At 42.1% G+C, this 21,253-nt stretch overlaps 1 protein-coding gene across 2 annotated transcripts in view; it reads left to right on the forward strand.

Annotated features, from left to right (window-relative positions):
* Positions 1-21,253, forward strand: part of LOC149222693 (translation initiation factor IF3-4, chloroplastic-like) — a 251,663-nt gene that overhangs the window by 59,017 nt on the left and 171,393 nt on the right. For both annotated transcript variants that reach the window (XM_089385586.1, XM_089385585.1), the window contains exons 2-3: positions 19,356-19,395; positions 19,550-19,609. In XM_089385586.1, coding sequence (XP_089241712.1) covers positions 19,356-19,395; positions 19,550-19,609 — 100 coding nt within the window. The remainder of the gene's footprint in view (positions 1-19,355; positions 19,396-19,549; positions 19,610-21,253) is intronic.

The raw sequence follows: 21,253 nt of genomic DNA on the forward strand, positions 1-21,253 counted from the left end.
TACCTTTGACAATGCGTTCACCTGCGTGATGGCCTGCAGGCTGAAAAGATCTTCCCGAGTGACGGCGTGACCCAGGCTTAGGCAAAAGATGAACGTGTCAACCAGTAACCCTCGACCATGGCACAGTTGATGGCAGCGGAATGCGGATTGGTTTGAAAACACACACCAGACAAACTGGACAGTGCATTTACCTACCCGATGAAATGTCTCAATGCGTTATCAAGGTTGCCCCGTAGCTCGTTTTGCCTCACGGACTTCGGATTACCTGAGCGATCGATTGCGTGATTGGTGATTGCTACCTGTCGGCTTTCTTGAAATCTGATTCTCCCACATGATATGCGTATGTATTATCCCTCAATATGCGAGTCATCACTGCATACACGGATTATCAAAGCTCGATATGCAGATCATTTTCCTTATACGCGAATGGTCCCGCCGTTTATTCAGGTGTTTTCAGCTTGATATGCGAGTAATCAGCGTCGAATATGCGGGTTATATCATGTTATGCGAGCTATAAGTGTTCATACGCGAATTATCATTGATAGATATGCGAATTAACATAGGTTGGGCAGGTTATCACCGCGGATTTGCTGATTATTACTGATCCACAGGTTTCTCAGTCTCATATCAGTACTTTGGCAGCCTCGTTTTCAAACATCTGGTGCTGAGATTTGCATTTATGTTCCTCCAACAGCGATTTTATAAAACGCATCAACATTTTTCTTTCCTCATTAGCCAGATAATAATAGATCAGCACAATATGAAATGCCCTAGGGCATCTGAAACCTCGAGCTTAGTGCGGAAGGACTGCTGGCGTAACAAGATCACCCAAGGAAAAAATACACCTGAAACCAAAAACTGGAAAACCCTAATTAAACCTGATAAAAGCAAAACTCAAAACCCTAGATCAGCTTATTTAATTTACAGATTTTGGCCCCTTAACAGCCAGATTCAACAATAAGTACAGAAATATTTTAAAGAAATAAAGATTTCAGGTTTTTCACTGTGAAGAACTTCAGAAAATCTCCCATGCAAATTAGAAAATAAAACTGAATGATAGACCCAGGATCAAATCCAACTGGGCTCAACAAAAAATGCTTGCGGGAGTTGGCTGGTTCAGCCGAGAACTTCCCCGAACGCCCACAAAATTCCTTCAGAAAATGCTTTCTGCACAGCTCAAAACAACCATCAGTAAAGAGGGCAAAAATGCTGCTAGATCTCAGAGAGTAATGGAGATACCTGCCATTACTTCAGAAACCCTAACAGCACCCAAACCCTAGCAAGTGAACAAGGTACCTGTGCTCACAATACTCTTTAAAAAAAAGCTATTATCAATGACTGAAAATAAAATATGCAGAAACTAAAACAATCTCACAGCATTTTAAGAGAGTAACACCAACATGATATGGACCCCAAAGTCTTCTTTTATTAACCAGGAACAGATTTACAAGAGAGCTTCTTCAGTCTTAGACTCACAGATCAGATGATCTGAACTGACCCCTAGCACCCTATATAAAGGAAATGACTCCAACGGCTAGTTCGAGTGATCCATGCTGAAATGATCTCGACCGTTGATGAGGATCAAGACATCTCTTGATCTCATCCGTCGATTTATTAAAAAATAATATTTTGCATGCATTCACTTAAAATATTATTATTTTATTATTTTAGGGTTTTTGCTCTGTTTTATGATTTTTTTATTATTTTATTATTTTTTAATTTTTTAATTATTTTATTAATTTTTTATCTATTTTATTATTTTAATTCATTTTAAAATGGATCATCGAATTAAGCCTTCGGAGACATCACCTAGGACCTAGGACTTAGGACTCATGAGGGGATTTACAACATTTTTCGACCCTCAAGACACATTTCATGATGACTTTTACAAATTTACATCTTAAGGGGGAAAACCCCTTTAACATAGACCCTCACAAATCACCCAGTTCTGCGACACAACTATAATCTAGCAGATCAACACACTAGGATTCTCCTAAAGTTCTAATGACAAAATCCATCCCGGCTTTGGGGTCAGGTTTGAAGGAAAACTCTGCCGATCCATGGATCGGTGAGACAAAAAACCTTCCGGGACGTAGATTACCACTAGAAAGTTAGGTCCACCTAGGCAATTTTACATACATGACTCATATCTGCTAAGATTATTTACAATTCATACATGCAGACTGGGTTTACAATCAAAATGATCAAGTTGCTGATGATGGCAGGATGGCACGGACATGCTGATCAGGTGCTGCCCCTTTTTGCAAAGAAAAGGGGGTGTACTGCATGGGTAGTTGACCGGCAGTGGTCAACACACGGTTCGATCAAAGAAGAGGTCTATGTGGAGCAACCTGAAGGATTTGAGATTTATGATTGAAAATATCATGTATGTAGGTTGAAGAAGGCTCTCTATGGGCTGAAGCAAGCACCCCGAGCATGGTATGAGAGGATCGATAGCTACTTGATGAAGCTGAGATTCACTAGGAGTGAAGCCGATCCTAACCTTTACTTTAAGGTTGAAGATGACAAACCTCTCAGACTGGTGCTGTACGTGGATGACCTCTTTCTAAGAAGTGCATACCCTCTCATTCACAAATGTAAGAGGGAGTTGGCTTCTGAATTTGAAATGAAGAACCAAGGACTTGAAGTGTGGCAGAAGCCATGGGAAATTTTCCTATCTCAAGTAAAATGTGTGGTGAAGATTCTGAAAAGATTTGGTATGATGGACTGCAAGCTTGTGACTACCTCGAGGATCTTAACTTTTAGAAGTTATATGGTAGTGATGTCGGACCAGATTTGGGAAATGCCTTTGAGTTTCAAAAAAACTCATTCGCGTTGATGTTCTTGGTGAACCTCCATCCGAACATATGTTTTGCAGTTAGCATTGTGAGCTCATATTTGGTTGAGCTTCACTAGATTGGTGCCAAGAATCTTTTGAGATGTCTTTAGGACACAATCTCTCATGGATTGAGATACACTGCTGGAAATATGAAACTGCATGATTATTCGAATGTTGATTAGGCAAGTAGTGTGGAGGATCATTGAAGCACTTTTAGTGCTGTTTCTCTTTGGATTCTGCTTCAATATAATGGATGAGCAGGAAGCAGAAGTCGGTTGCCATAAGCATCGCCGAGACTAGATACATATCTACGAGTATGATCTCGTATGGAGCTGCCTGGTTGGGAAAGCTCTTCAATGAGCTATTTGAACACATGCCACTGTGATTCTCTGAAACAACCAGAGGTGGGATTCGATCACTGAGGAATCCCGTATTCGTCGATTGCTCCAACAGATAGACATCATTTGGGATATGGTAAGTCGATGAGCAAGGAGGCTCCATCGCATTAAGATGATGTACAGGTCGATACGCCTTGTCAAAGCCCCGAGGAAAGATCGAATTTGTGATTTTCCCAAACGACTTGGAGTCGTCAAGAAACCCTTGTACAAGGGTCCTGCATGTTGCATACATTGAGCTCTGGGAGCTCTGAGGACTTGCGGTTCTTACTAGAGTAACATATGACCACAGGGTGACTCGCCCTCCCCTGGTGGTGTGCACTGGAACAAGATGATTCGCTCTCTTGTGGGACAAGATGATTCACTCTCTTGTGGAACCAGATGATTTGCTCTCCTGTGTAGCAGGATGATGTGAGGCCTGGATTGATGTGTTCTCCATGGCGACTGTAGCAGGATTGATGTGTTCTCCATGGCAACTGTAGCAGGATTGATGTGTTCTCCTGTGAGGCCTGGATTGATGTGTTCTCCATGGCGGCCTGGATCAATGTGTTCTCCATGGCGATTGTAGCAGGATTGATGTGTTCTCCGGTGAGGACAGGATTGATTAGTTCTCCTGTCAAGGTATCCTATCCATGTAGTCTGGGACTCATGGGAAGTACCTCTCATCTGATCAATGAGCAGGGAAATGAAGTTAGGGACCATAGTAGTACCGATGGACGCATCGTTGTATCTACCGTACTTCCTACGCTAGGATGACCTCCATTGATCCGGGATTAATGATATTGGTCTGGGACTAGTGGTAGGAGTTGTACCATACTATGACACTGACTTCGAGTCAGTTGAGACTGGTCTGGGATCAGTGGTACATACTTTGAGATTGACTTTGTGTCAGTGTAGTACTGGTCTGGGACCAGTGAGAGTGGTACATACTATGAAGCTGACTTCGGGTCGGTTGAGACTGGTCTGGGACCAGTGGTACACTCTCTGAGACTGCGATACTGGTCTGGGACCAATGGTAGGAGTGGTACTTACTATGAAGCTGACTTCGGGTCGGTTGAGACTGGTCTGGGACCAGTGGTATGCACTCTGAGACTGACTTTGAGTCAGTGGAGGATGATACTGGTCTGGGACCAGTGGAGTTGTACTCACTATGACGCTGACTTCGGGTTGGTTGAGATTGGTCTGCGACCAGTGGTACATACTCTGAGACTGACTTTGAGTCAGTATGATACATCCTCGATCATTTCTTCTTCTTCATAATTCAGACAAAAGCAGAGCAGAACAGAACAATGCAAGAGTAGAGCAGAACAGAGCAGAACAGTACAGATCAGTACAGGGCAGAACAAGACAAAGCAGAGCAGGCAGAATAGATCAGAGCATGGCAAGGGTCAAGCTGTACAGGGCAGTGCATTTGATGGATGAATAATAACGACCGATAGACAGATTGCAAATGATGTTCTCCCTAGTTGAGAGGGAGTGTTAAAATTGGCAACCAGGGCAAAACTTCATGTGGGTCATCTTATTCATGGCTGATAATATTTTTATTAGATTCCTCTTGTCGAGAGGTGTAGGATTGATATAAAGATCATCCGATTTTGATAAGTGTTCATGGAGATATGAATTTATTTTGATTATGGAATTATTATCAAGCCGACTTACAACTCATGTAGGCTTAGAAACCCAACAGTGGCATCTATTCAAACACCAACGTTGTGTATAAATATAGGAGGACTTTTCCTCATTTGGACTCACTCATCTCATCACATCTCTCTCTCTCTCTCTCTACTGCGCAGAAAAGAGTCTCTTCTCTACTGCGCATAAAAGGGTCTCTCTCTCACACATGTGAAGTCGGAAGCTGTTGAACCTGAAGCTGCAACTGCAGATCCAAAGTTTGACTAGTGTTGACCATCAGATCTCCTCCTTAGAACTGCGTTGTAGGTCCATCTGGATCTCCTCTGAAAGCCGCAACTTTTGGTGGTGGAATCAAGTCAATCCGACGGACGGTTTGCAAGATATCGACTGCCCTAGTTTGAAGGAAGCTACTGAAACTGAAGCTGCAACTGTAGAAGTAAAGTTTGACCTGCGTGGACTAGAAGATCTCCTCATCTGAACTGCACTGTAGGTTCATCTGAACCTCCTCTGAAAGCCACAACTTTTGGTGGTGGAATCAAGTCAATCCAACGGACGGTTTGCAAGATATCCACTGCCCTAGTTTGAAGGAAGCTGCTGAAACTGAAGCTGCAACTGCAGAAGTAAAGTTTGACCTGCGTGGACTAGAAGATCTCCTCATCTGAACTGCGCTGTAGTTTCATCTGATCCTCTTTTGGAAGCCGCAACTTTTGGTGGTGGAATCATGCCAATCCGACGGTCGGTTTGTGAGATATCGTCTATCCTAGTTTGATGATGAAGCCGCTCATGCTGATGCTGCTGATCTAGGGTTTGCTACTACTGATATAAATCAGATTTATTGTACTATTTCTCTCTGTTGAATTATTGAAGATAAAAAAAGATTTGATCAAAGGGTTTCCCCACACATTTTGGGGTTTGTCCCTGGCTAGTCGCACATCTTGTGTCTCTTGTCTTGGCTTGTTTCTGTCGATCGTTTAATGTTCTATCTGCACTTTACTTTATGTACATGTGATTGCTAATCTGTGGAATATAATAAGAAAAAGAAGTAAACTGTTATAAGCATAAAACATACCATATCTTAACATTTATGCTGGGTGATTGAGCAGGGGCCTAGCTCTTGTTTCATTGGAGGATTTTTGGCAGGGTTTCAGGCAGAGTTTAGAGGGGTTTTCTTCAGTGGCAGCGCAGGGCATTGAGGAACTGCGCAGAACCCCAAGAGGGTGTTTTTCGGGGTCGGCCATTCCAAGAAAGCTTTCTGGGTTTCTTGAGTAGAGCCCAAATCTAGAGTTTCAGCCTTTTCTGAGGAGGGGAGCAACCCCAAATCATCATTTGTTTTCTAGCAGCAGCAACATCCACGCAGAGAGGCCATTCTTGTCATTCTGAGAGTATTTCTTCACTTGACTTGTGCAAGTCGAGGTGCCATCTCTCTGATCACCTCTTGTACTCATTTTATTGCTCAGTATAATAAAATGGCTTAGCATTTCTCGCTGCATCCTTTTGTGTATCTGCTTGTATTTCCGGTTTGCATTATTATATGCTGTTCCATTGTTTTTTTTTGTTTATTCTCTTTTTGTTCTTGTTACTTTCTAGTTAAGACTAACCTAAGTACCCACGGGGGATTTGAACCGGTGACCTATCGCAAGGAGTGCGATAACAGCGCACCCATTCACCGTCAATCCAAAGCCCCGTGGGCATATGCTGTTCCATTGTTATTTTATCACTTCTGGGTTATTATATCATTTGCACATATTTCGTTGGAGTTTTTGCTGGGGTTTGAGGAATATTCCAGGTTAGGAATATTACAGTGGTATCAGAGCATAGATCTAGCTCAGCCTGTGGAGCTAGTAATCTATGACACCAGGGGAAAAACCCTACATTTGTTACAGAGGCAGGAGGTACAGAGACACTAGACGTAGGTTGGAGAATACCTACGGGGAGGGAGACTGTGTTCCTGTGGTGGACGCAGAACAGGTGGAGCCTGTGGTAGACACAGAACAGAGAGAGCCAGTAGTGGACGCAGAACAGATGGCCGACGAGGACGGGAAGAGATTTGCGGATATGCTCCTCAAATCAGTGCAGGATCTGTCGAGGCAAATTGAGGTGATGGGGCAGAGATTCACGGCAGTAGAGGCTAGACAGCGTGAGAGCCCACGGGTTTTTCGGATTGGTGAGGGATCAGGTGCATCCCATCACTTACTAGAGCAGCGTGATACTGCGCAGCAGGTGGCCTCACATGCCCCTACATGCTCTACCATGGCCACTTTCTTAGGAGCAGACACAGGGGCTGTAGCCCAGTAGGAGGCAGAGCCTGGACATATGGGCGATTATTTTGTAGAGTACCAGGCCTATGGGCAGGAGTTCAGGGAAGCCCTCTCATTCAGAGATTTTGTTCAGCTCCAGCGGGATAGCAGACCCTGCGACCATCACAAAGGGTACCGACATTACCATGATGGCGACACCCACCGTGCAGCGAGTAGATTCCACTTGTCTACGTTTGATGGCTCATCAAACAGTTCGACAAAGTCTTGGGTGGAAAAGCTGGACATTTATTTCCAGCTTAACCAGATGTCAGAGGCAGAGGCCATCAAGGTGGCAACATTGCATTTAGATGGCGAGGCCCAGGATTGGTGGTTTCATGAGATGGTTACACTGGGGCACTCCACAGTGATGACAAATGTCGAGTTTACCAAGAGATTGATGGAGCGATTTGATCGGAGGGATCCAGAGCAGCATTTTGTTGCGTTGATGAGGCTCAAACAGACAGGGAGCCTAGAGACCTACATTGCAGATTTCTTGAGGGTCTCTGTGATGGTGCTAGACCTATCCACGGCACGGGGGGTCTATATGTATGTTGAGGGGTTAGCAGAGCCACTTCGGGGTTTAGTCCGATCCACTAAACTAGCCACACTCCAGGACGCTATCAGCAAGACCCGGGACTTATAGGATGTCTTACCCAAGACCCGGACACCTTACCCCCAAAGACAGACTTTTAGTCTAAGGGGAAGGATGTGAGGGTTCCTCCTCCAAAGGCGAATCCGGGATGAGTACAGCTTGACGACGATGCCAGGAGGGAGCTGAAGAAGAAGCGGTTGTGCTTCACCTGTCAGGAGCCATGGGCACTAGGACATAGATGTGCTGCTGGCAAAGCACATTTTATTGATGTCTTCTCCAAGAGCAGTGGAGAAGAGGATAACGAGGAGGATGCGGAGGCAGGAGATAACCATGCCATACAGGGACCTTTGCCACCTTCACCAGCAGCAGCAGGTGGTGCATCTTTTGCACCCACTGGAGGGGCCCTTGCAGCGTTGCGAGGAGTTCCCAAGTATCTGACGCTACGCGTACGAGGGATAGTACGTGGCCAGCGCGTATCAGTTTTGGTTGACAGTGGGGCAACCAACAACTTCATCGATGCACAGATGGTTGAGCGAAGTGGTATTTAGACAGAGAGCTTCGATGGGTTTTCAGTATTGGTTCCAGGAGATCAGACCATGACATGTGCTCGTTATGTTCCAGAGCTTTCGGTGACGATGGGCACCTACACATTGACTGACCACTTTTTCGTGGTCGATATTCCGGACACCAACATGATATTGGGTGTTCAGTGGCTTATTACTCTAGGGAAGGTCACGACGGACTGGAAGACCCTAGAGATGGAGTGGGATGATGAGAAGATAGGGAGGCATTAGAAGATACGGGGACAACACACATATCCGCCTTAGACTATGTTTGCTCATCGGATGGAGGCAGTCTTCCGGAAGGGAGACATAGAGTGGGCAATGGAGCTGCGTGCATCAGAGGCAGGGACTACAGAGCAGACGGTACATCCAGAGATCCAGTCCATCCTTGATCGGTATGCCATAGTGTTTGGAGAGATTCCACCAGGACAACCACCGGATCGGGGCTTTGAGCACACTATCGAGCTTGAGCAGGGCATCCAGGCAGTGATCACCACCCCCTATAGGCACCCCAAGGCCTATTGGGACGAGATTGAGCGGGCTATCCAGGAGTTGCTGGCTCTTGGGCACATTCGACCGAGCACGAGTCCTTTTGCTTCTTCTGTGGTGTTGGTGAAGAAGAAGGACGGTACATTAAGGATGTGCATTGACTACAGGGCCCTGAACAAGAAGACCCTGAAGAACAGGTACCCCATACCCAGGATCAATGAGTTGATGGACGAGTTGAGGGGAGCACGATTCTTCTCAAAGATTGATTTGAGATCTGGGTACCATCAAATTCACGTGAGGGAGCAGGACATTCCCAAGACCGCCTTCAGGTGTCACTATGGGCACTTTGAGTTCTTGGTGATGCCTTTTGGGCTAACCAACGCCCCCGCTACATTTCAGTCCTGCATGAATCACATCTTCCGTAGTCACTTGAGGAAGTTTGTGTTGGTATTCTTTGATGACATTCTCATCTACAACAGGACTTGGGAGGAGCATCTCGGACACATTGAGACGATATTGCATATCTTACAGGAGCAACAGTTCTATGCCAAACTCTCCAAGTGTGAGTTTGGGTTGACGGAGATGTTGTATCTGGGACACATCATAGGAGTGGACGGAGTGAGACTCCACAGGGAGAAGATTAGGGCCATCAGAGAATGGCCGGAACCGAGAAATGTGACGGAACTCCGAGGATTCATTGGCATTTGTACTTACTATCGGAAGTTCATCAAGGGTTTCTCACAGCTTGCTGCACCCCTGACAGATTTGACGAGGAAGGGGGCTTTCAGTTGGTCAGATACAACGCAGCGAGCCTTTGACAGGCCGAAGGAGGTTATGAGCAGCTGCCCAGTGCTTGCGTTGCCAGATTTTACGCAGCCTTTTGTTTTGGAGTGATGCGTCGAGAGAGGGGATCAGCGCAGTGTTGATGCAGGGAGGTCACCCTATAGCCTTTGAGAGCCGGAAGCTCCTTCCGCATGAGAGGTTGTATTCTATATATGACAAAGAGACGCTGGCTATCATGCATGCATTGTCTAAGTACCGACAGTATTTGGTGGGTAACAGGTTTAGGGTGAGGACTGATTACAATAACCTCAAGTTCTTTTTGGAGCAGAAGCAGCTACATTATGTCAAGGGTAAGAACAACGTGGTAGCGGATGCCCTTTCACGTAGACCAACCACGTTGTCTCTTATGAGCTTGGATACAGACTGGAGGGCTCGACTCTTAGTAGAGTACTCCAAGGACAGGTTTGCATGTGAGGTTCTGGATGGGAAGGTGGCAGATGACAGGTACAGGGTGGTCGATGAGATCATCTATTAGAGGGACCGAATCTTCTTAACTGAGGGGTCTCAGCTCAAGAAGAAGATACTCCAAGCATCACATGATTCACCGTTGGCAGGACATCAGGGGTTTACCAAAACCTACAGGGCCATTAGGGAGAGGTTCTCATGGAAGGGCCTCAAGGAGGACGTACTCTGGCACATCCGGGAGTGCGATGTTTGTCAGAGGAACAAGGGAGAGATGAGCCATCTCGCGGGATTATTGCAGCTTCTTCCCATTCCGGAGGGGAAATGGGAGAGTATTTCGATGAACTTCATCACAGGGTTGCCCATGGTACAGGGCAAGGATTGCATCTTTGTCGTCGTTGACCGACTGACAAAGTACGCACACTTTTTCGCCATATCCGCACACTATACAACAGCACAGGTGGCCGAGCTGTTCTTTAGAGAGATCTTCAGGCTACATGGTCTTCCGAAGACCATCGTCAGTGATAGGGACAACTGTTTTATGGGTGGGTTTTGGCAGGAGCTTTTCCAGTTGGTGGGGATGGAGTTGACACCGAGTACCAGTTATCACCCACAGACGGATGGGCAGAGTCGCAGACAGAGATAGTTAACAAGTGGCTGGAGGGCTACTTGCGTAACTATGTCAGTGGGCAGCAGTGAGCATGGTTGAGGAGGCTGCATCTAGGGGAGTACTGCTACAATACTTCACATCACATGTCCATTGGTATGTCACCATTCTATGCTTTATATGGGTATTATCCTTTATCTTTTGCTGACGTGATGTTTGGTGATAGAAAGGCTCCCAGAGCCAAGATATGGATCCAAGAGAGTCAGGATATTCTCTGAGCTCTCAAGGATAACATGGCTACAACACAGAACCAGCAGAAGTTGTATGCCGACAGGGGTCGGGTGGAGAGACAGTTCGAGGTAGGGGACATGGTCTACCTACGGTTACAGCCATATCGACAGTCGTCACTAAAGCAGAAGGGGGCTGAGAAGCTTAAGCCCCGCTTTTATGGGCCGTACAGGGTGATACGCAGGGTTGGATAGGTTGCATATGAGTTGGAGCTGCCCCAAGGCAGCAAGATTCATAACATTTTCCATGTATCATGCCTGAAAAAGGCATTGGGGCAACAGGTGACAGTGACAGATGAGCTACCACCCATGGATGACGAGGGGCATTTGGTATTGCAGCCGGAGGCTATCATTGATACCAGGGAGAGGCAGCTGCAGAGCAGGACGGTCCGGGAATTCTTGGTGAGGTGGAAGAATTTGCCGGATGAGGATGCCACTTGGGAGAGTGAGAAGATCTTGCAACATCCATCACTTCAGTTGCTTGAGGACAAGCAACATTTTGTCGGGGGAGACTGTAATATTCCTAATTAGCCATGGCTAATTGGAATATTCGATTTTGCCCAATTTTTGCCTTCTATGGTTATTTATAAATAAAAAGTGAGGACGGGGGACATAACTCACTTTAAGAATAAAAAAGGTCACTTGCTAGTAGCACAACGTTGTGACTTAAGGAGGAGCCAAGGGGGCCAAAGGGGGATGTAGGAATGGGGCCCACGCAGACACATGGAGGGACTGCGCAGGAGGGAAGAACACATGGCAAGAGGGGAATCACGCAAGAGGAAGTGAGCCTAGGGATTGTGAGAGGCAGAGGCTATAAAATAGAGAGGAGCCCCCTCATTTTGGATCATTCAGTTATGTGCATTTTGAACTAGTCGTTTCGACTTTTGAGCACGCTGGCTGTTTAGCTAGTCTGCAACACTGTTTAGTGCATTGAGTGTCTCTGTTCAGAGATCTCAACCTTAGCCCCGGGGGACTTCGAGTGCCTGCTCGGGCAAGGTATTTCCATCGGTATTTCAGCAGTAGTTTTATCAGCTTTTCAGCAACAGTTCATCAGCATTTTGGAGGACTGTGCAACACTTGGAAAGGGACGTAGTTCTTTTTGGTTGTAGTGTTGGATTGGGGTTTTGCAGGTGGATTTATACTATGTGATTGAGCAGGGGCCCAACTCTTGTCTCATTGGAGGATTTTTGGCAGGGTTTCAGGCAGAGTTTAGAGGGTTTTCTTCAATGGCAGCGCAGGGCATTGAGGAACTGTGCAGAACCCCAAGAGGGTGTTTTTCGGGGGTCGGCCATTCCAGGAAAGCTTTCTGGGTTTTTCTGGGTTTCTTGAGTAGAGCTCGAATCTAGAGTTTCAGCTTTTTCCGAGGAGGGGAGCAACCCCAAATCATCATTTGTTTTCTAGCAGCAGCAGTAGCACAACAACAACATCCACGCAGAGAGGCCATTCTTGTCATTGTGAGAGTATTTCTTTACTTGCCTTGTGGAAGTCAAGGTGCCATCTGTCTGATCACCTCTTGTACTCATTTTATTGCTCAGTATAATAAAATGGCTTAGCATTTCTCGCTGCATTCTTTTGTGTATTTGCTTGTATTTCCGGTTTACATTATTATATGCTGTTCCACTGTTATTTTATCACTTCTGGGTTATTATATCATTTGCACATATTTGGTTGGGGTTTTTGCTGGGGTTTGAGGAATATTCCGGGTTAGGAATATTACAGTTGAATTGAAACATAAACCAATTAGATCCAATGAAAGATAATAATTCACATGCACTTTGAATCTATAAATCAAATCTAGCTTTTATGCTGTAAATGAAGGCAATTTCCAGATTTGAATAAGTGGTGAAAACCACTTGTAAGCTTATTTCGAGATATGAAATTAATAGCAAATTGGCAACTTGCAAGTCTGATTTATAATGTAGAATAATTTCCAGATTTGCATAACATGACAGATAAGGCAAGTGACTAATAAATAAGACGAATAACAATTTAGGTTTTTTTTTGAACACAACGGTTAGCTGGGCCACCCAGTGGAATTGGTAACCTCATAATACAGTTGCCTATATTTCACCAAGTAGAACACAATATTCCAAATTATATCGTGTTTCCGGAGATTTGGACCTGACACGGCTGGGAACACAAACACGTGCCATACCGCTTGAGCTATGCTCCTACGAAGAACAATTTAGGTTAATGACAAATATGATTTAAGAATTGATTAAAGTAAAATTCCATATTTGTGATCAAGTAACTCAAGTCTAACATGAAATATCTAGATATATGTAACCTAATTAGACTTAAATGAAATCTGATTTATGATATTCAGAAATTGATTTGTAGATTTCTTATAACAGTTTTTTTTTTGGTTTTAAGTGGTGGTTGAAGGGAGAGATTAGTGCCAAATAAAACCTAGGGCCAATGGAATCATGAAAACAATCTAAGAGGGCTATTTTCTTATGCTATTAGAGCAGGAAAAGCTGTACATTTCATGCTATAAGCTTCCCTAATAATGTTGGAAATAAATGCAGACAATTCACAAGGAAGGGCTCTCAAAGAGATGCACCTTAAACTAGTTAAACGTTGTACTCTAGATTTAGAAATAAAAATTTAAAACCATTTCTAAGATATAAGATACAAATAATTATACCATTATTAAAATAAACAAGGAAAGAAGAGGATAAGAACACACCAATTTCCTTCAACGTATTAGGTGTGCTAATCCATGGACCAAGTAACGAAGTCTTCCATGAAAATAGATCAACACTGAATCTGAGCTTGGAACTCTAGAAATCCATACGACACATACATAAGAAAGTCTCCAAGAAATCTCCAAATCCTCTGTGCTTACATCAAGAGTATGCAATCAACAATAACAATAACAAACAACTAAGGGAGGGGCCTCTTATATAGAGTTTTAGTCTCAACAACTCCAATAAAATAACAATATATTTGGCTAAAAACCTAGACCTAACATAGGAAAGCATAAATAACCAATATCCACTAATGAACTAAGATGGATGAGGTCAACAATACATAAATAAAGAGTGGTTATGCCACATAAGGAAATTCTCACAAAGATTGCTCCATGAAGGTAGGATGTCTCCATCAAAGTGGGCACAAGATCAAGTCTTCATCTTTAATGACCTCCTATATCTCATAAAAGAAAATTGATCCACCAACTAGATCCTCAAAATTAGCCAATGACCTCCTCAAAGTGGTGGGTGAACTCCCAAGGTGGTTGTACCATCAAAGATGCAAGATCAAATATGCAAAGACCAAGTAAAACTTCTCAAGTGTGGCATGTGTGGTTCCCAAAGGTGGACATCCCATCAAAATATTAATAAAAATAGTGTAGTCTCCAAGGAATAACCATCTCTTTAGAATAGTGCCAATGATTACATCCCATAGAATGAGGATGTTAGATTTTTGGTAGCATTGGATAGGGGTTCTAGTCTTGATTTGTGGCTAAGAGGCAAGATCAAATATGCAAAGACCAAGTAAAACTTCTCAAGTGTGGCATGTGTGGTTCCCAAAGGTGGACATCCCATCAAAATATTAATAAAAATAGTCCAAGTGTAGCCTCCAAGGAATAACCTTCTCTTTAGAATAGTGCCAATGATTACATCCCATAGAATGAGGATGTTAGATTTTTGGTAGCATCGAACAGGTGTTCTAGTCTTGATTTGTGGCTAAAAGGCTAAGGAAGATGAGATCTCCAAAACCTAGAAAAGGTTTCGAGACCACTCAATTAAGTTAATTAACCAATAATTAAAAAATGCTTAAGTCTAACTTGGGAAAATTGATTAATTAATGGGAATTAATTGAGGAGATCGACTTATGCTCTAGAGACTTTCAGAAAGTGACTTGGATCAAGTCTAAGACGATCTTAGCCATCGATCATGATTAGATCTTAGCTATTGATGCTTCAATGAGAGATTCTAAGAGCAAGTTAATGGGATGGAGAAAGGCATAAGAGGGAGAGCAAGGCAGTGCGAATTTCCCAGTGTGCAGTGATTCAACAAGGGAAGAATTCGAGCCAAAGAGAGAGCATCAGAGTGAGGAAGTAGAAGGAGGAGAATTCCAAAGAATTTCTCAGCAGTTTTCCAATGCTGGAGAAGCAAGAAACGGGAGGCCGAAATCTTATGTAGAAAGGGCCGTCTAGGCAATGTGTGTTAGCCAGTCCATTAGAGTGAGTTGCTAGGAAGGGTTCGTTTCAGTTGCCGAAGGTCATATTTGAGTCCAGAAGATAAAGCAAAAATTTTCTAAAGGGAGGCTAGACAACCTAGTTGGAGGCAGATTTAGGGCTGTACAATTTGCACCAGACCAATATTATGAGCAACTAGAGAGGGGTGCGTGCAGGCCAGTGGAAGCCAAGTTGATTTGCAGAGGGAGAAAATGATCTCCCAGATATTTTGGCTAGACATTTGCCTGAGGATTGCAAGTTGGGCATCCAGATTATTGTACTCTCCATATTTACCACATAATAATAAAAATGAATGCTCATCTACTGCATCGGTTTTCCCTTTAGGGTTTTTCCGGGGACTATTAGTCCAAAAATATTGTGTCGATTTTTATGTGTGTGCATCTATTTCTCAGTTCCTGATTTTACTTCCGCAACATATTTTATTTGTGAAGAATTGCAGTGTGATTTATTCGTTATTTGTTGTATAACAAATAAACTACTAATCAGTTAGGAGAATAAATTCCAGTTGTTGCAATTTCAAGGAAATTTGATGGAGTCGTCAAAAACTTCAACATCATCATAGATCAACGTGCATTGAAGCAAACAACCTCATGGAGAAGGGACTAAACCATCAACTCAAGCAGGATATTTATAAAATAAACTATGTGCTTTAACATGTGTGCTGAGAGGGTGAGTGCTCCACTTAAGATGGTGGGTCATCCCTAGATAAACCAAAAAGCAAGTGTGAAAGCCCTTAAGAAGGCTAGGTACTCACATGGTATACCCCTCCATCAATGTAAATGCATATAAATATGTAGCAAGGGGGAACACTCTACATGAGGGTGTATTTAATGATATCTATAATATATATGCCAACTACATGCCAAATAAAACCTAAAGTACTAGGGAACTCATCACCTAAACCAAAAAGCGACATACATACATAAATCCATGCTTATCAGATTTGCTCGAAAAATTCATAATAGTCATCTTTATATTGTCAATGTTTTAGATCACAAGCCAGATCCACCATCGGGACAAAGAGCAAATGAGAGAAGAGGGTAACTTGACTATAAATATTCAATATGCAGAGAAACCTAGAAAACCACATTGTCAGCTATGGGTAGTTCTCTAGGGTTCTATGCATATTGCCTCTTTATTGTCTGTTTTCTTCTCTCATTCGTTCTTTGTCTCGATTATGGATTTGGTTTGCGATTTGAAACATTGACACGATAAAGATGTCTATTGTGGATTTTCCGATCAATTTTAACAAATACACCCACCACAGAAATATCAAAACACTAGATCCGTGCTTATGACTAAAGGGGGAGTATGCTCTAGGTATATGACCTTTGCAATAACATAACACACCTGTGATTTCCCCAATCACTTGAGCATGGAGTTGTTTTCCTACTAGCCTAACTTGTCTCCTTTAGGCTACAAAAGGGAAATTGTTAAGGGGACAAAGAAATTTGGCCTAACTCTACTTTATGATATTAATAAATAAAATGGGCAAAAGTCACTGAGAGAAAATAAGAAAAACTCACTTAGTGACTTTATCCATTAAAATAATAATAAAGGTGCTTCTAGAAGATTGGAGGAAGATCCCAAGGAACCTTTAAAAGGGTTGAGGAGGTTACTTCTCAGCCATCCTATTCTATTCCTCATTTCTCTGAAGATCGATTTGGCTCAAGTGAGTCATACTGCAAGGGTTTCAAGCGGAACATTTCAGCTGATTTCAGTGGACCTACAGTGATGCCTTAGTTGGCTCTTTGGGACGATTACTTTAGATCTTCCATTTGTGAAAATTGTAGGTGTTTGGAGCAAATTTCTGAAGGAGAAACCCTTGGTTGAAGGGTTAATTTTCTCAACTTTGATTATTGCATGATCATCTTCAGAAAAGAAATCGAGGGTTACAAGGACAAGACTGAACCCTCAACAAATCCTCCTTCTCCAGATCAAAATTTCTAGCAAAGGTGGCCGAATTCTATTGTGGGAGCTGAGCTTTGTTTGTGGATGCCAAATTCAATAACTGGAGGCTAAGTTCATCTTTGTGGAGGCTGAGTTTATCATTTGTGGAGGATGAATTTATTTCCATGTGGAGGCCAAATTCCATTTAGAGGGCCAAGTTGTTCACGAGGGCCAAGTTACTTCTTTTGGTAGGCTGAGATTCATTGAGGGGAATATTTCTGTTTAGAGGCTGACTTCATGGTGTAACTCAAGCTTGAGAAGGCCGAATCTCTTGTGCAAAACGAATTATTATCCAGTCCAAGAAATTGCGACAAGAAGGCCGAGTTAGTTGTTACGGGAGCGCCGAGTCATCTTTGATTTTAGAGGTGTGATTTCACTGTCAGAGGAAGCTAAGTTTGCTACTCTTCAGAGGTTCAATTCATTGCTCCAATCAAACTACGTTTGCTATGACAAGGAAGGGCCAAGCTCTAATTTTTGAGGGCTGAAATTGCTGTAGCAGAGGGCCACGAATTGTTGGGTTAGTTATTAGTTTTACAAAGAAGAACCTTTGATATTTTAGAGAAGAGTTTTAGGTTCTAAACCGTCCTTTGTATGCAAATTTCCAATGGTGAATATAATAAAGTTTTCATTTGGATTCCAGAACTACTCAAGCGTTGAGGACAACACTTCTTGAAGGAGAGGGGCATGTTAGGTCCCTATAATACTAGTGATTCTCCCAATACTATTGTCATTGTAGCCCTTATTAATATTGTTGTGCCCCTATTGTCTCCATATTTTTATTATTGTGCCCCATAGAAGCCCACTATTGTTATTGTTGTGTCCTTATATTATTATTGTTATGTCGACTTTGATTATATTGTGACCCCTTAGACTCCTATATAGAGAAATGAGGTTTTGTCATTTGTATCATCCAAGAATTGTTCATTTGTGTAATGTAAAGGAGGTTGCCCCCTCGAAGAGGCTGATTCTGAAGTCGTTGATCTATCTTTTCTATCTTTTTGTGAGCTGGTTTCTTAACAGGTGGTACTCACTGGCAAGGTCCGGTAAGATAAGACTACTGCATGAGACTTGGTTCAGGAAAAGAGCATAAATAGGATAAATACTATATATTTTATAAATGATTGAATGAGATGATTGATATAATGCTTTGTGATAGTATATGAACTATTGTTCATTACATTACGCAATGAATAATAGTTTATGTATGCAAATTTCAAAAATATCCAGCATAGTAATGAAAGATAGTTGAAGTCCATATAGGATGAATAATTATATGGTTGATACAATGCCTTGTGATGGTATACTTATATGCAATGTGCATTGACCAGTCACGAAGGTGAAAGATTGTGTCACTTGGCTAGGTTATGTTCCTCTGTTTATTGTTATTATTCATTACAATGTAATGTTTACTTATATATTTTATATTCATTACATGATCAAGGATGAGTTAACTTGTTGAGTAATCTTTTGTTAGCGTGAGACTATGTGCATTGTGGATCACCTTGTTGCAAATAGGGAGATGCTTATTGCTTTTGGTTTAATTGTGGCAAACTTGTTAGTTTTAGAAGTTGCATTTTCTTGTAGTCCAAAAAGTTTACTAGGAATTAGATCTTTCATGCAAATTCCAGAATTCACTGTTGTGTTCAGCCAAATATGAATAGGCATGTACCATGTTATAAAGGGAATAATTGTTGGAAGTGAAATAAGTCTCCCAAGATGATTAATGCTCATATTTGTATTGTGAGGTGGTACTCACTGGCAGGGTCTGGTAAGATAACTACTGCATGAGACTTGGCTCAGGAAAAGAGCATAGTAATACATGTACCTCATTCTACAAGTTAGCACACTGCATAATCAAGTCCTAAAAACTTGTATCTACAGTTAGCTTAACGTCTTCTAAATACTTGCATCCACCATCTATAAGGATCACATATAATGCAAATTGTGCGTTTTAACTTTTACGTGGTCCATTATTTTCTCAATTTCCATGTTGATGGTTAGTAGTGCAACACGGATGTATGGTGTATTGCTCTCTCGAGTCTCACGACATTATTTGGCTTGCTCCCACTTGATTGCTTAAGAATCATCTATCCATGCATGCCCCTGCTCCTAAAAGAATGCATCGATTATCCATACAATTCCCATCATTGTGAAATTTCCTCGCATCATTATAGAAACCAAGTATAGCCTATCTTTTTTGTTTAGAATAATGTATCATGGGCCGAAATCTGACCTTGAGATTTGAATGCCAACAGGTCATCATCCGTGAGGCTCATAGACGAGGAAAAAAAGATGGTATTTTTCTTCTTGTATACAGAAGCATGTCCATATTTTCCACCATAATATTTGCCACTAGGGACATAAAGATTTTTGTAGCCATTGTGGGGTTTGTTGCATCATCGAAAATTTTCTCTCATTCTTGACACTGGTGACATGCTTCTCCAAATAGGTTGGTATAGTAAGCACAAGCAAATCCATTCAAATGGCTGAGGATGCTGGACTTGATCTGGTAAGTGTACCTATAATCTTTATACACAAAATGTATTTTCTAGTCTTACATCTGAATTGTAGAAACTATTAATCTTGTCCTTGATGTGAAAATTTGATAAATTGTAATTCTTCAAGCTATTTAACTTTGTGTCCAACTGCTTCAAGTGTGCACAAAATATTGCTATTTTTTAATGCAAATTTGACCTGAAAATAAGTTGTTGAATTTGATGGATAAAATGTGCTGATTAACTAAGATGATCAAGCTTCAAAAATTGGTTTTTGCGAAGACAGTTGCTTTTATTGTATTGTTTTTGCAGAATAACATGGTTGCATTAACATGCAATGTGATGGTGCTGTTATATAATCTTTGCAATCTATTTTTAAACATGCCAAGTTGAGATTTCAGGCAAGGACTCCCTACTTGCCTTATGTTAGTAAAGTATACAGTTGGAAATGATTTTTAAACACCAATCTGATGCTAGAATTGAAGTACAGTTCTGAATTTACTAAAGTCGGCATTGAGTTTGCTGTACAATTTATGGATGGATTCCATGGTTTACCTTACTTGGGCTAAGAAATTGACAGATAGGTTGAAAAAGCTGTATTTTGAGAAGCTTTAGTCACTATACTAAGCAACTTCGTTGTTTTTGACTTCCTATGAATTTACGGATATTTCAGTGTTGGAAAACTAAAGAAAACACAAATAATGGAAGGATAAAATGTTTGCAAATAATTTTAATTCTTCGTGATTGAAGTCATAACCAAATTTGAGCAAAAAATGCATTTTCACTGCCAAGGAAAGTTGCCTTCTGTTTTAAGTAACTATATCCACATTTTAGAGTAATTGCACATATTTGCAAAAATTGTACAAAAAGTTTCTGCAAGATTCCAGCGGGCAACACCAAACTTTAAATGCATCTGTTTTATCAGGTCATAAAGAGTTCCTTCATCATTGGGATTTGTTAGTCATAACCAAAGTTTAGCAAAAAATGCATTTTCACTGCCGAGGAAAGTTGCCTTCTGTTTTAAGTAACTATATCCACATTTTAGAGTAATTGCATATATTTGCAGAAATTGTACAAAATGTTTCTGCAAGATTCCAGCAGGCAACACCAAACTTTAAATGCATCTGTTTTATGAGGTCATAAAGAGTTCCTTCATCATTGGGATTTGTTAGAGCCCAAGAATCATGAATTGCCTTGTTATTGTATGTAGAAGTTCCAGTTTACATGTAGAAGACCTTGTCGCTAGTGAAGATGTTCCTTTAGATAAGGTATTATCTGACATATAGATGCAGATTTTGGCTTGGTAGTGAGATTGGTTAACTATGGTTTGGTTTTACATCCTGTTGTAGCGGCTACAAGCACCCTCCCAAATTTTGCTTTAGCTTCGTTTTGGAGCCTCCCTACCAACCATCCTCAACAACATGTCTTGCATCGTCAAGCACATAGGCTTCAGCTGTTTCATAGAGTCTTGTCAGCCTTTGCATGCAAGTTTGTTCCACCTTCTTCACACGCTGCTTTTCAGACTTAGTGTTAGTTGCTGGTTGAGCAACTCCCTTTGGGAATTGCGCAATTCATCCCAAGACAGCTGCTTAGCCCAGAAATTGCGCAATTCTGGGCAGCAGTCACCTGCTGCTCCCAAAAATTGTGCAATCCCTTTG

This window comes from Pinus tabuliformis, chromosome Q (assembly GCF_031772625.1).
Source record: "Pinus tabuliformis cultivar Carrire ecotype Pingquan chromosome Q, CPIR1, whole genome shotgun sequence".
NCBI lineage: Eukaryota > Viridiplantae > Streptophyta > Pinopsida > Pinales > Pinaceae > Pinus > Pinus tabuliformis.